Genomic DNA, 15,127 nt, shown 5'->3' with positions numbered 1-15,127 from the left:
ATGAAAGGCATTTTGGTGGCACTTTGTTTGATCTGTGTTTATATATGTATGTGTTCCTGTATGTGCAGGTGCATGTTTATGCACACAGGTATGCATGCACACATGCACATGTGTGTGGAGGCCAGAGGACAACTTTGGATGTCATTCCTTAAGGAGCCGTTCAGCTTGATATTTTTCCCCTCCGAGGTGGGGCCTGTCATTGGCCTAGTTCACCACTTAGGCTAGCTGGCTGGCCAAGAAGCCTCAGGAATCCTGTTTCTACCTCCTCAGTTTGGGATTCACCTGGCCTGGCTTTTTTCATATGGATTCTGGGGATTGAACACAAGTCCTCACAAGTACTTTGCCAATTGTCCCATCCTTTCCAGCCTCTCATCTCTTCAATCTTGAGTGAAAACTTGTTCCAAGGTCTAAGCAGTCTTTAGAATGTACTACTAAGTGGAGTTTCAGAGTGCACAACTTTGAAAAGTAGAATATTAATTGTATATATTGATTTATTTATTCAATGGGTATTTTTCAAGTGCCTGCCCTGTGATTGAAAACAGAAGAGAAATGGTTTTGCTTATAAAGATTGCTCTCTTTTGTAGGTAAGAAATGCATGTTACCTATGCTACTTAGGGACAGGACAGGAACTGTATGACTCTGAAAGTGAGTGTGTGTCGTTCTATCCTAAGTACAGTAGGCTCCCTGACGAGGCCTTGCTTGCATTTGGGGTTGGTTGTTGTCACGTTCTGCAGAAGGTGTTTGGAGACTCTTGCTGCTGGATGGGTCATGGCATGCTGGTGTCCTACTTAGCCCTTTCCTTCCACACTCCAAAACGTAGCCTTACAGGTGCACATGGCGTTTTGGAAGGTAGGCAAATAGTTGTGCTTATTTATCTGCAATTGTGTCTCCATGTTTCTTTCCAGAAACTGAAGGTGATGCAGAGGAAACTTGAGGAAAATGAGGAAGCCTTGTTGGGCCGAGCTCAGGTTGTGGATTTGCTGCAACAGGAGCTGACTTCAGCCGAACAGAAAAACCAGGTACTGGCTGTGGTCCCACTACCTGCCAGGGAAGGGCTGGTTTCTACTGTAGGTTGTTGGGCAGCAGGCAGAACAATGTCTAAGCCGTTGGAGGCTTGGTGCCATCTATTCATTCTCTTCAGCAAACACTCAGTGCTTCCCTGCTGTACCCAGTGGGAAAGCAAACACAGCTCCTTCCCCAGGGCTTCCGGTTTCCATCTTTTGTCGCACTTTTCCTTCATTGTTGGAGGTAAGAGTCTCTCTGCAGAGTTTCCTCTTTTCCTCCAGTGAGTTTCTTTTTCATCCCTTTCCCCTTATCTGTCTTGAGTGGTTCTTGTGTTTTATGCGTGGTCTCTGCTTTGCCTATTTTCGTTGGTCAACTTTCTGCTGGACTGAAGTGGTCCTGTTATGCAGCACTCCTTCCTTCGTCTTGCTAGACTCAATGGACCCATGCTTCTGATTTGGGCTACTCTGATCTGCCTTTGGCTTCCCTGTGCCCTTGTCCTGTCATCTTATCCAGGTAGCCAAATTCTAGTACGGAATTAGTTCTATGACAACACAACCTTTGCTTGTTCACCTGGGTACTGTCTGCTGCCAGGAAAAGTCAGCCACACCCTCCTCCTTATTGCTCAGCATGCTTTCTTGAGGCCGCTTTCTCTGTACTTTCCCTCCCCTTCATCCTCATAAAACCTGTACTCTGACTCTAGGTGTCCCCTCTAGGTGTCCTGGGACAGTGAGGGTCTAGTTTCCTTTGTGGCTGCACAGATGGCTGTATCTGGTGACCTTTGTATATGAGTTAATGCACTGTGGATCTGTACAGCTCCATTATGCAGTAGATAGCATCATTTCCTCACCCTGGTTGATTTGGTACACTTCAGGTTTTCTATCAGTACACTAAGGGTAGCAGTATTTATGTAAAGGACCTGTAGCATGAATCTTAATTGGTCTTAATAGTAAAAACTCAGAGTCAGATATAGAGGTAAGTATTGAAAGATCAGAGAGATAAAAGAAAAGAGCAAGCCACAGCCACAACCTCTTACCTCACAAACTCCCTCATCCTGAAAGAGACTGAGCTCCTGTGTCCTCCCGCTTTATATTCCTCTCTCCACCCAGCCGTATCACTTCCTGTCTCTACCTCCCTAGTGCTGGGATTAAAGTCGTGGGATCTCAAGTGCTGGGATCAAAGGTTTGTGCCACGCCTGGCTCTGTTTCTTTTTTAGACTGGATCAATCTTTTGTAGCCCAGAGTGGCCTTAAACTCACAAAGATCTGTCTGCCTCTGTCTCCCGAGTGCTGGGATTAAAGGTGTGTGCCACCACTGCCTGGCCTCTGTGGCTAACTAGTGGCTTAGCTCCACACTTTGATCTTCAGGCAAGCTTTATTCGTTAGATCACAAACAAAATATCACAGCCCATTGCTTTCCCATTAGCACAGTGCACATCTTGGTTCTCTTCTGATGTCTCTGGAGCTTTTCTTTTGTTTACTTTTCCGTCAGAGGCTTCTCTTCCTGCCATTAGACTGTGGACTAGCCTCAGCCGAGTGTTCTCACTATGTCCATTCTTCTCTCTTTCTCTCTTGTAGTAGATGTGACTATCCCCACTGGTATTTTCAAATGTTTATCTCCCCAGTGCTGCTGATATGTGTCCAGTTCCTGTGATACATGGCTGACCTACAGGCTTGGCAAGGTCAACAAGTGAAAAAACAAAACTCACCTTCCTTCTTAGAGCATATTATTTGTAGCTCAGAAGACCAGACACGGGACTACCATTGTCTGGTGTTCCCATGGCGGGCTGCACAGCCAGAGTGCACAGAGGTACCTGCACGCTCCTGTGCTACAGCACTGTTCACAGTAGTCGACAGAGAAAGAGGCCACAGAGGTGCCTGTCAGTGGATATATAATGTAAATATACCACTTTAATTTAAGCACACAATAGAATGGTACGTAGTCCTAAAAAAGGAATGCAGTTCTGTGCTTTTGCAGCAACGTGGAAAGAATACAGGCTGCTGTTCTAAGTGAAATAAGTCAGGCATAGACAGACAAATACCACGTGTTCTCACTTACATATGGAAGCCAAAAAGTTCATCTCAAAGAAGTAGAAAACAGAACAGCGGCTTCCAGAGCTTGGGAAGGATGTAGGGGAGGGAGGGTGGAGAAGATGATAAGTGGGTACAGGGATACCTTGGATCTGTGCTCCTCTGTAGAGCAGAGGGACAGCTTCACTGACCACAATTGTTTTAAATCCTAGGAGAGAGGATTCTAACTGTTCCCAACACCAAGAAAAGACATATGCCTGACATGACATATGCCAGTGACCTCGACCTGATTGTTCTGCATTCTGTGCATTGAAATGTTACATTTACCCCACAAATAGGTGTAATTGTTACATATCCAATTCAAAACACATTTTCTCTCTTAATGGACTATTTACTCAAAAGATTACAACTCAGACTTTATTGTTTCCTTTGCATTCTCTAAAGCTACAATTAATTGTCAGTCCTGCTGATTTTATCTCTTGATTCTAGACTCTGCCTTCCTCATCAGTAACATCAGGACCCAGCTCTGGCTTGGGAACATCTTCACGGAAAGAGCTCTTCCTGACAGGGTTTTGCCTCTGTTCTTCCTCCCATACCCCATGTATCCTCTTCGGCGTTGAGAGGGTTGTCTCTTCAGAAACTTGTGTGACCACATTCCTTATTGCTTAAAGAACAGCTCTCAGTTTCTTGATGATAAGGCACCCCCTGAGCTTTATGGTTGGTTCTCCAGCCCTCTTTCCTTTTGTCACTGGAGATTTTCTCACTCCTAACTCCTGCTACCTTGGGGGTCATGTTTTTCTTGGCTCTCTGCCTGACGTACCATTTTTGGTACTTCCTTTGCCTAGCTGATGGCTTCCTTTTGCATTTTAGATTATTTGACTCTCTTTTAAAGGCAGCCTGCCCTCGCCCATCCCTCTCCTCTTCCCATGAACACTTTGCATATGTTCCTCTAGTACCTGCTGTGTGTTTGCATGATGCTCAACCTGTCTCCTTGCCTGAACCCTGACTTCCTCCAGGGCGTGGACTAGATGTGTTTATTCATTGTGGATTGAGTCCACTTTGCTGTAGACTGTGCTGGTGCAGAAGACTAGTAAGAATGAAACCAAATGCCTCCTTTCCTCATGGAACATGTTTTCTCATGGGAGAGGCAAAAACAAAAAAAAATAACTGATACAAGGTTATGAGTACAAATATGAGTACAAATGGACCAAAATGTCTGGAAAGCAACATGGAGGGTGTCATGCTGTAGGTTCAGTGCTACTTGCTTGGGTCCTAGGAGTACATCAATGTGCTCCCTGAATGAAAGGATGTAGTTGTGGATCATGGTGGTTTATGTTTTTGTTTCTTAGACTCTTTCCCAGCAGTTACAGCAGCTGGAAGCTGAAAATAGTACTTTAAAGAACACCATGGAAACAGAGAGACAGGAGTCCAAGATTCTGATGGAAAAGATCGAACTTGAAGTAGCAGAGAGAAAATTATCCTTCCATAGCCTGCAGGAAGAGATGCATCACCTTCAGGGACAGTTGGAGCAAGCCAGTCAAGCCCAAGCTGACCTGGAGACTCAGTATAGTGCTCTCAAACAAAAGCATAAAGCAGAAATGGAAGAGAAGAATGCTTACATCTCGAGTCTTCAGAAGACCGAGCAAGAGCTGCAGTCTGCCTGTGATGCCCTGAAGGAGGAAAACTCGGAACTGCTCCGAGAGAAGGGTGAACAGGCTGCCGAGTCAGCCCAGGCCATCCAGCAGCTGGAAGGTCAGTGTTTGGCGGCTTTGGAAGCCACACCTCTAGCCCCTGAGAGGACTGTACTTCCTGCTTTCAGGGCTCTGTTAGTGGATTCGAAAGAGACCTCTTCTGGCCAGGCCTGTTCTTCTTGCCTTTCAAGTCATAGTTGTCTTAACATTATTGTCACAGCACAAAAACCTGGTGCACTCTGTCCAGGTGCTGAGTAGTCACGTGTGAACAATCACTTGACTGACCGGAAGAGTGCGGTGACTGACATGAACAGGAACGGAAGTTGTTTCTGGAAATGTCAGGCCAGATGTAGGTACACAGACTAAACTGCAGGAAGTCATCTGTAAGTTTAAAGGTAGATCTTCTTGCTTTTGCTGTAGGTGAAAATTTCCTTTTGAAGAGAACGCTTGTCCTCTAAACAGGTTTTAAGAAAAATTTTTAAATGTTTTATTAAAATTGAAAATTACTCTAAAAGTTTGACATTTTAGAAGTTTATATATATATATAAAAAAAAAAAAAAGAAAGAAAGAAAGTACAACTCTCTGAACACTGATACTCCATGTCATCAGTCTTCAAAATCCTGACAGATGGGAATGTACATGGCCCTGGTAAGAATTTAGGAAGAAATAACCTGCAAACAAGTACCAAAAAACTGGTTGTCTACCAGAAAGTCTAGAGGGCATCCCGAGGGAAAGAGGAACTATCTGAGTATATTGTCCCCTTCCCCAAACCATGTACATGTTTAAAACCCTGCTGGGGACTCTTGACGGGCTCCTGATACTTAAGTGGTATGTGAAGAACGTAAATATGAACCACTAAAGCCGTTTTTCTTTCGTTAGTTTTTTTGAGATAGGGTTTCTCTCTGTAGTCCTGCCTGTCTTGAAACTTGCTCTGTCGACCAGAGAAGCCTGGAACACACAGAGATCCGCCTGCTTCTGCCTACAGAGTGCTGGGATTAAAGGCGTGCGCCACCACTGCCTGGCTCCACTAAAGTCATTTTTAAGGGGGAAAGGAAAAAGGAATATTTGAAATGTCTAAGCCTTTCTTTACTAATGTTTATCAGGTGTGCATGTTAATGGCATTCAGTGTGAGAATTCCATACATGCAAACAGTGTGTGTTCTCAAGCTTCCACTCACATCCCTCACCTGTCCAAGTCTCTAGGCATCACTATCTTTTCTACTCTAGTTCCCATAGAGGAGAGAAGATGTGTGGTTGTCTGGCTTCTGCACCTAACATGATGTTTCCCTGTCCCGTCCATTTTGATGCAAACAGCAGGGTTTCCGTTTTCTTTGTGACTCTGTAACATTCCATGCGCTTATTTTTTCCTTTGAAGGAAGTAGTTTACTGAGATGTTCTTCGGTCCAAACAGTTAGAAACTGTAATTGGCATCATGATCTCCATTAAGATAACTGAGCTGGTAAAGTCTGTGTGGTAGATCCTTAGAGGGTAGTACTGAGTTCCGGGCTAGAAGCAGATCTCACCTCTGTGTGTTTTGTTTCCTCACATTGCATGTTTGTTTTCTTTCCCTTAGATCAACTCCAGCAAAAATCTAAAGAAATTAGCCAATCTGTAAATAAACCAAACTTGCAAAAACATGAAACAGCATCTCAGACTTCTTTACCAGATGCTTATAATGAGGGCATACAGGTAATTAAATGTGAATTTCTGTATGATGTATTTATGTTTGCTGTATTGAAGGGCTCTAATGAGTATTACAGAGAGAGTGTAAATGTGCATTTTCGACCTAATGTAATGCTTTTGGGGAGGACTCCACTTGAATCCTGAAAGGCATTAAAGCAGCTTCCCCACTAGAGATAATGAGGAGAGATGCTAACACACACATCTCAGGAGTTTTCTGACTCCAGTGCCTTGAGTCTGTATTGTGGGTGGACCATTACTCCTGTTTCGTGTTCGTTTGCCCAGTGTGGGATCAGCTTTGGTTTTTACTAAGATCTGTTCAGGTTTAGTGTACACAAGTCAGTCCAAACAAACTTACAAGTCTACTAGAGAAATCATAATATATTAACAGTAAACAAGTTTGTTTGCCGAATGGCTGGCTGGCCAGTATATTCCCTTTTCCTTCTCCAACTGTCTCTGTGGAAAACTAGATTATAATCACCCCAGCACTTAATTTACATAAGTTTCAGAACAAGGGGGTCTGATGATCTTAGTTGACCAGGCTGGCCAAGCTGCAGTGGGTGTGTTCATCACCTCTGTCGTGAGATGATGCCCTTTCAAATGGACAGAGCTGTTAGGACAAGGTCCTTGGACAGTATTGTGAACCATAAATAACATTTGCATTTACAGAGATGTTTTCCAGCTATTCAAATAGATGGGAACAATTTTATACTGAATGTTCATAGCCCCTCCTCTAGATTGTGTCATATATTGTATGTATTTGCTTTAATAGCTATCCTTTTGTCCATCTCTGTCCATCAATTCATCTTAATGTTTTATGTATTTCACAGTAGGCTATTGACCTCAGGACTTTTCTTCCCCGCCAAATATTGCAGCATGTGTATTATTGACTAGATTTCAGTATTTGTTGGTAGTTGAGGTATACTAGTTGAGTGATTCTTCTTTTTCTCTGGAGGTAAAATTTATAAACCATTAAATGCATAAATCATAAGTATATCATGAGTACATTTTATTAAAAGGTATAACATATTGTCATTACCCTACACAGTATCTTCTCTTGCATGAACTACCATTCCATTTCCACCATAATTTTTCATGGTTTACTTATAAATATGTTCGTGCAATATGTGCCCTTTTTCCCTTGTTTTGTGATTTATATCTATTATTGCATTTATTCTTTTAAATTGCCGTTGTAGAAAAAAGCAGAGATAAAATAAAAAATAAATGGTTGTAGTCATGTTCTAGTGAAATTTTATTAATAAAAGCAAGTGAAAGCTCCCATAATTGTCTAACCCTTAGTTACATGTTTCCATCTGATACCATTCTGTGTAAAGGACTGCTTTTAACTTTCCTATGAGTGTGGATGGGGGTGTGTTGTGTGTGCACACGTATGCATGTGTGTGTGTGTGTGTGTGTGTGTGTGTGTGTTCACAGACATAGACATTTGGTGATGGGTTCTTACAACTCCTGTGCAGCTAATGATAGTTATCTCAACTTGGATCTTTGACTTATCGGAAGAGTTTGAGTCAGTGATTGTTCGTTCTGCACTATTGAAGTAAGATACTTCACTGAGCATCACACTGAAGCCCTGGGCAGAATTCGGGTCCACACATCTGCCGTTGGGATTGGCCATACAGCACAACATGCTATTCTCTAATCTTGTCAAGTAGATAGTTTGGGTAGGTAAGATCTCTGGAGACAGTTGCATCATACTTATGTGCTACTCTGCAGTCCGCTGACACCTAGGGAGACCCTCTGCAGATCTAGTGATGTTCTGTCCTGTCATTTCTCCCCTTGACTCAGGGCCAGCCAGGTTCTGCCTGTGTTAACCACTTTGGGGCACATGGCCTGTAAACTCATTTAGGATATTAAGTTTATAGAAAACAGAGAGGAGGGGGGAGGAGAGGGGGGAGAGAGGGAGAGAGAGGAGCGGGGAGAGGAGAGGGAGAGAGGAGAGATATTCTTAACATTGCAGTCTTCTTAGGGCTAAAACTGGGTCACTTAAAATACAGAAACCTTATAATGAGGTACTTTCACCCTGTTCTTTATGATGTGTTTGCTGTCTGTTTATGTTAAAGTTTTCAATCTTAGCACACATTGTTAACATGTATGCATTGAACAGTTAGTTACATGTATTTAAAACACACTAAGGAGAAGATGTTGACTTATTATTTACCCACATACTAACCGTGTGCCATGTTCTTTCCTCTCTGAGGCTGGTTTTCCATCTGTTACCATGGTTAACTAAAATAACCACCATATTCTTGTAGTCAAGTCTACTAGAGAAAAATTCTCTTGGTATTATCTAATATATGCCTTTTGTTCTGTTCTCGAATAGGTTTATAATTCTGTATTGACCTTTTGTTATTCAAGACATTAAAAATATTTGTATTGTCTCCTGTCTTACATCTCCAACATTTCTTCAGTAATTATTTGAATGATTGTTCCTATAGACAAGTATCTTTTTTCCACTGAGCTTTAAGAAGACCTTTCTCTTTCTTTTTGTGATGTAGTCAATTGTAGTATCTTTGCAAGTTTCTTGATATTGTTCAGTGCCCCTTTCCCCTTTTACATAAAGCTTGTGAATGAGATAAGTGTGGCCATTTCTTAAAATAATTTTTCTGTGTATTCTGTCCTTCCTCTCCTCTGATGGTCCAGTTAAAGTATATTTTAATGTTGTCCTACATGTCCTTGAGGTTATGGACATTTTCTTCAATAATTAGACTCATTAGTTTCTGTTGATCTGTCTTCAAGTTCATTGTGCATTTCTTCTTTTGCCTGTATTCTTCTATAAAGCCCGTCCATTGGATTTTTCATTTCATGTTTCTGATTTTCTATTCCAGATTTTCAATTTTTTTCCTTTTATAAAGTTGTTTATTTGCACCAAAAGTTCCTGCTTTTTCCTTTGTTGTTAACATAGTACGTCTTATCATACTTAAAATATCTTCCTTAAAATCCTAGCTTGCAGCCGGACGTGGTATTTTATGCTTGTAAGACCAGAATTCAGGAGGTAGAAACAGGACATCTCAAGTTCAGGGCTGTCTTGCTAAGCTATATTGTGAGGCTCTGACTCAAAAAAACCAAAGGGTAGGAATGTAGCTCAGTGGCAGAGCACTTGCCGAGTCTGCAGAAGGCCCTGGGTCTGATCGCTGTCACTTTATTAATTAATGGGTTCTTGCTTGCTAATCCAACCTTTGTAGCATTTTGTGATTGGTCTCTGTTGGTTATATTTTCCCTGGAGAATGAATCACGGTTTCCTTTTTCTGCCATGAGTCCCAGATGCTGTACATGCTTTGTCTGGGAGGTTCTCTTCTGTTGTTTCTAAAATTCTGAAGCATTTAGATTGCTTTTTATCACCCAATAGCATGGACCCACACTGTAAACTCTGGCCCATGGTAGAGAGCCCCCGGACTCAGTTGGTTAGTTTTGTCTTAGGTAAGTGGTTTTGAGTTGGCCCGTTAGTTACCTCACTCATCATTCTGGAGTTTAGGCTGAGTTTGTAGAGAATCAATGCCCCATGACTGATATTCTTCCTGTTTGCTTACCTCACACTGCAGCTGTCCTCCTCCTCAGGTCTCTCTTATTTTTCCAGATAGAATCCCTCTGGCTAGTTTATTGGAGTTTCATTTGCTTTATGTATTACAAACTAGAAACTTGCCTCTAGATTAAAAATCCCAAACCCTAAACTTAGCCCCTGCGGTTTCTTTAATCAACAGTGAAGGTTTGTGATCAAGCATGCTTAACATGGAAATTTCTGTGGAATTGCATGGAAAATTGTATAAAATAAGTCCCTTGAAGCGTGAAAAATATGTGTAAAAAGACAAAAAACAAAAGACTTAGTAACATAGGTACTTGCCTGTCTGTCATTAAGAGAGTCAAACATTCTGGATACATAAGTTAAACAGAAGAACTTTTTATTGTAATGGGAAAAACCCAACAGTACAGCAAGCACAGTTCTTCCTCCCTTTGGGAAATCTCGTTTGTGTTTATTTTCCTCCGGACCTTGCTGCTTACTGGCTTTAACCTAATCTAAGGTGTTGCTTGTGAACTTTTAAAACATTCTTTCACACACCGTTGACTTGGGATTTCTATCTTTGTAATCCAGGCTTCAATGCTGGGTTCAAAACCCAATGAACTGGAAGCTTGTGGGATATATTTTATTTCTTTTTCTATCTTCAGAATTAAGAAATTCTCCAAAGATTCACCAGGCAGAAGGGTGTTTCTAAAGCAGCCTCATGGCTGGAGAACTTCCAGATAATATGAGTGCTAGAGGCCCTCTGGGCATCAGTGTGAGAGCTTTCACTGGGTAATCATTAATTTGTTGTCTTTCTATTATCTAGGCAGTCATGGAGGAGAATATTGCCTCTTTGCAGAAGAGAGTGGTGGAGCTAGAGAATGAAAAGGGAGCCTTGCTCCATAGTTCTGTAGAGCTGGAGGAGCTGAAAGCCGAGAATGGTATGTATAAATAAAAAACATGATTCTGCCTTCTTACCCCAGAAGTGTCTCTGCTCTTAGCACTATATCCATGTAGCTCTTCTGACTGTACTCTAAGGATCTCAGGGAGCAGAGCTGGTGGTTGTCAATATAGAAGTAATAGTGTGTACTAAGTGGCTGGGCACAGTCCTGGTGCTTATCTCAGGGTTACATTTTATGATGTCTACTGTAAAATGCTGCAGCACTTCTGATAGTTTATATTCATTTGGGAATGGCAACAATATCTTCTAGGAAGCATGACCCATATTGGACTTTACTAAGATGTTGAATTTTCGAAAAGGCAAAATGAGGGAGGGAATGAGGTAAGAGAAATCAGTAAGTTAAAAGTGGACTCCTGTTGGCTTTTGCTCATGTTCACGTCCTGCTTAGACTCTTACTTCTCCTTCTAGTCTGGTTGTTGAGCCCTCAGCCAGGGCACTGTCTTTGGGAATTCAGTCTTCATCCTGGGCTAAGTGCCTTGGGCTCCCATGACATCCTTTATACCTTCACTAATGTATTAGGATGCTCTGTTTATGTATTTATCTTCTTATTGTAAGCCTTCTGAAGACATGGTATGGGGGTTTTTTAAGGGCAGAGGACTGTTGTTTGTTTGTTTGTTTTTTGTTTTGTTTTTTTAGTTTGTTTTACCTAAACTTAGTAACACCTGGCAAATTAACAGCTGCTGAATAAAATGTTGGATTAAGCTGAGTGTATTAGCATTTCATTCTACTGGTCTTTATGAACAGTCAGTGAGAATGTAAGACCTACTCTATCATGTGCTTCCTAAGAACCTTCTCAATTCAGTAGCATCAGCATGTGATGATAATGCGTTACAGCTCTCATTCACCTACAGTAGTGGTCCCCAACCTTCCTAACGCTGTGACCCTTTAATACAGTTCCTCATGTTGTGGTGATCCCAGCCATAAAATTATTTGTGTTGCAACTTCATAACTGTGCTTTGTTACTGTTATGAATCATAATATAACTGTCTGTGTTTTCCAATGGTCTTAGGAAACCCCTGTGAAGGGGTCGTTCAACCCCCTACAAAGGGGTTGTGACTCACATGTTGAGAACCTCTGCTCTAGAGAATCTGACTACTGTGGTGTTTCATTTGGGAGTGAGAGTGGACACCAAGTAACCTTTATAAAACTAGATCAGATGTTTCTGTGTAACCATTTATAGTTTTCCATTTAGCTCCTACCTGGAAATTGTGCATAATGCATAAATAATTATTAAAAATATTCCCATCATTGCCAATAAAGCCATGATTCAACTTACTGTTTCACCCACTTAAAGTACTTTTTTGATACTTTATCCTTAATCCTTCTTTTACCATGTCAGAAGCAGTCCCTGTTCTGTTCACATGCTTTGTAGGCTGTGTGAATTCCATTTGCTGTCCTCAGGGGTCATTGGCCTTAGAGTGTTCTTTACTGGCTTTTGTGTCTGCCATCATAAATTACCTTTGCTTTGGCCTCATGTTCTTTTCATCTCACTTTTTGCTCTGCCTTTTCTCCAGCTAATACCCCTTTCTCGGGGCTTTGAAATGTCTGAGCATATTATATGTACTGTCTTGCATTCATTCGTTTCACAAATATTCTCCCTTTCTTATGAGCCAGGCACTATTCTACTTGCTGAGGATACAGCTATGAACATGTTAGAATGAAGGACAGGCCATCAACCTGTATAGAAAAGAACATTTTAGAGTAATAGCTATTAGGGTAAAAATGAAATAGGGTACTGCAAGTATACCTCAGCTAAGAGAAAGGCAGTGTTAGAGAGGTCAGGACAGGTCTGTCCGGGAACTTGACATTTGAATGACTAAAGGCGGGGTAGTCATGCAAAGAACATTTAGTCAGGGAAAAGAGCGGAAGAAATGTGATGTGTGAATGAATTGATGTGTTGGCAGAACAGAAAGAAGCGCTGAGTTTTTGTAGTAGAGTTAAAAAAGTGGTATTACAAGAGGTCGGAGGATAAGTAGGAGCCAAAACATGAGAGAGAGCCCCAAAAGGTCATGTGAAGGCTTTGAGAGGGTGGATAAAAACCATACTTGCTTTCTGTAGTGTATTTAGTGTATCAGGAAGAAGGTAAGCTTCTCGGAGGTCAGTGTGAAATAGCTTTCTCTTCCAGGGCATTGCTACCCTATGTTAGAGTTAAGACCTGGATTCTGATCCCAGCTGTCCATACAGCTGTGTAACCTCTTCATATCATGTCATCTGTTTCCTCATTTGGTTGTTGAGATTGCATAGCTCATGTTTAGTGCTCAGCTTTAAAGTCTGAAAGTCTGTTAAAGAACACTGAGAACATTGTAAGTGCAATTGTGCAAAAATCCACAATTCAAACAGTAGGACTGTGGGTAAAATAAGACAGTAGAATTCCAGACTATACCATAGAAGTAACTGTTCCACTTCACATGGCTTTGCATCTATGGCCTTTCAAACCTTTCACTGTTTAGAGTATTTCTCTCATGGTCATTATCATACTGAGTTCTATTATGTCTGATATCTCACATTCTTTTAGTGCTTTCAGCCTCAAACTACTTTACTTATTTCTTTCCTCTTCATTATTTTGTGCATCTCAAGTATCCTTGATCCAACTACATCACTGTTTTTTTCAAATACTCCACATACATTGTCTAAAGATACTACTTTTTGACTTTCAGAAAAATTATCTTCTCGAATTACTTTTCTGGAGGCTCAGAATAGAGCAGGGGAGGCTGACGGTGCAGTCTGTGAGGTAAGTGATCACTGGTACAGTCACAATGGGACTGAGATTAGGAGGGGGTAACACTAACCATTGTGAGTACTGACAGAAAATATTACCCTTGGAGTGAAATAACATTTAAGAGATTCATAATGATTAGACTTTTTCATTTATTCATTTCCAAATATTTGGAATTCTTTGTCCTAAACAACACAAATATAGGAGTACTTGTGTATGAGTTGCTTTTCTGTTGCTGGAATTAAACACCATGACCGAGACAACTGAAGGAACATAGAGTTTATTTGGGCTTACAGCTCCAGAGGGTAAGAGTCCATCATGGTGCATGGCAAGCAAGCAGCAGGCATGGCAGCAGGAGTCGGAAGGAATGTGATCAAATCCTTCGTCATAAACTTGAAGCAAAGAGAGAGACCTAGAAATGGCTGCAGTCTTCTACCTCTCAAAGCCCGCCTCCAGTGACATACTTCCTCCAACAAGGCCACACCTCCTAGACCTTTCCAGATAGCCTGCCACCTGGGGACTGTGTTCAAATACAGGAGCCTGTGCAGGACAGTCTCAGTCAAACCACCACAGCTTGCTTCTTGGTAGAGATTAAAATCTCTTCAACTTCTCATGTCTCACATCTGGCAATTTTTACTCAGGATTATATTTCAAAGGAGCCTTTACAAAATTGTGGCTTTTGTAACCTGAAATTGATTTATTTATTCAACTTTTTAATTCTAATTTTTCTTTGTTTGTGAAGTTCCTACATGTACATACATGTATGAAACGTGATTGTATCCACCCCAATTTCCCTCCTCTAGCTTCCCCCATATCCCCGTAGCATGTCCCTCTTCCAGTTTTATGTCCTTTATAAGTCAATTAATATAACTGATATGTGCGTTGGTGTGGGGTCACCCATTGTAGCACAGGAAACCTGCCAGTGGGAACGCCCTCAAAAAAGAGTGAGCCTCCCTCCCTGAGCAGCCATCAAGTGCTAATAGCTCCTTAGTAAGGGGTGAGGCCTGGAGAGCTCCTGCCCCATTTATGCTGGAATTGTCTCTGGCTTGCTCTTGTGCAGGTGCCCACAGCTGCTCTGAGTTCATGGGTGTGATAGTCTTATCATGTCTGGAGGACAGCATTACATAGCACACACACCCCTCCCTATGGTCCAGCTCTTAGATTCTTCCCGCCTCTTCTGTGACATTCTCTGGGCCTTAGCAGGGAGTAGAGGGTGGCATGATAAAGATGTCCTGTTTAGAGTCTCTTCTGGCTCTTTGACCAACTGAAATGTATTATAAGAGAGGCATCATTGCTTAATATCGTTCTATGGATGTGTCATTGTTAGCTGTCTTATATACAATTTGCCATGCTCTCAACTGGTAACCATAAATGGTCTTCGGGAGTGATGTAGCTTCTTAACAGAAGTACTGCTCATTATGTTAGTCTATGTCTCCAGGGACAGAGATTGAATACCGTATGTAGACCTGAAGAGGCATAGTTTTAGGAATTGGAAAATGAAGAATCTTCCAATTGGGCTAGAGGCCATCTGACAT

At 41.6% G+C, this 15,127-nt stretch overlaps 1 protein-coding gene across 5 annotated transcripts in view; it reads left to right on the top strand.

Moving 5' to 3' along the window:
- The window catches only part of Golgb1 (golgin B1), a 59,265-nt gene that overhangs the window by 18,486 nt on the left and 25,652 nt on the right, over positions 1–15,127 (top strand). For all 5 annotated transcript variants that reach the window (XM_059277399.1, XM_059277397.1, XM_059277395.1 and 2 more), the window contains 5 exons: positions 906–1,019; positions 4,381–4,783; positions 6,295–6,410; positions 10,742–10,856; positions 13,534–13,607. In XM_059277399.1, the coding sequence (XP_059133382.1) occupies positions 906–1,019; positions 4,381–4,783; positions 6,295–6,410; positions 10,742–10,856; positions 13,534–13,607 (822 nt within the window). The remainder of the gene's footprint in view (positions 1–905; positions 1,020–4,380; positions 4,784–6,294; positions 6,411–10,741; positions 10,857–13,533; positions 13,608–15,127) is intronic.

Source organism: Peromyscus eremicus, chromosome 12 (genome assembly GCF_949786415.1).
Source record: "Peromyscus eremicus chromosome 12, PerEre_H2_v1, whole genome shotgun sequence".
In the NCBI taxonomy this organism is placed as follows: domain Eukaryota; kingdom Metazoa; phylum Chordata; class Mammalia; order Rodentia; family Cricetidae; genus Peromyscus; species Peromyscus eremicus.
Note: the sequence above shows the minus strand (reverse complement) of the source record. Positions and strands in the feature narration are given on the sequence as shown.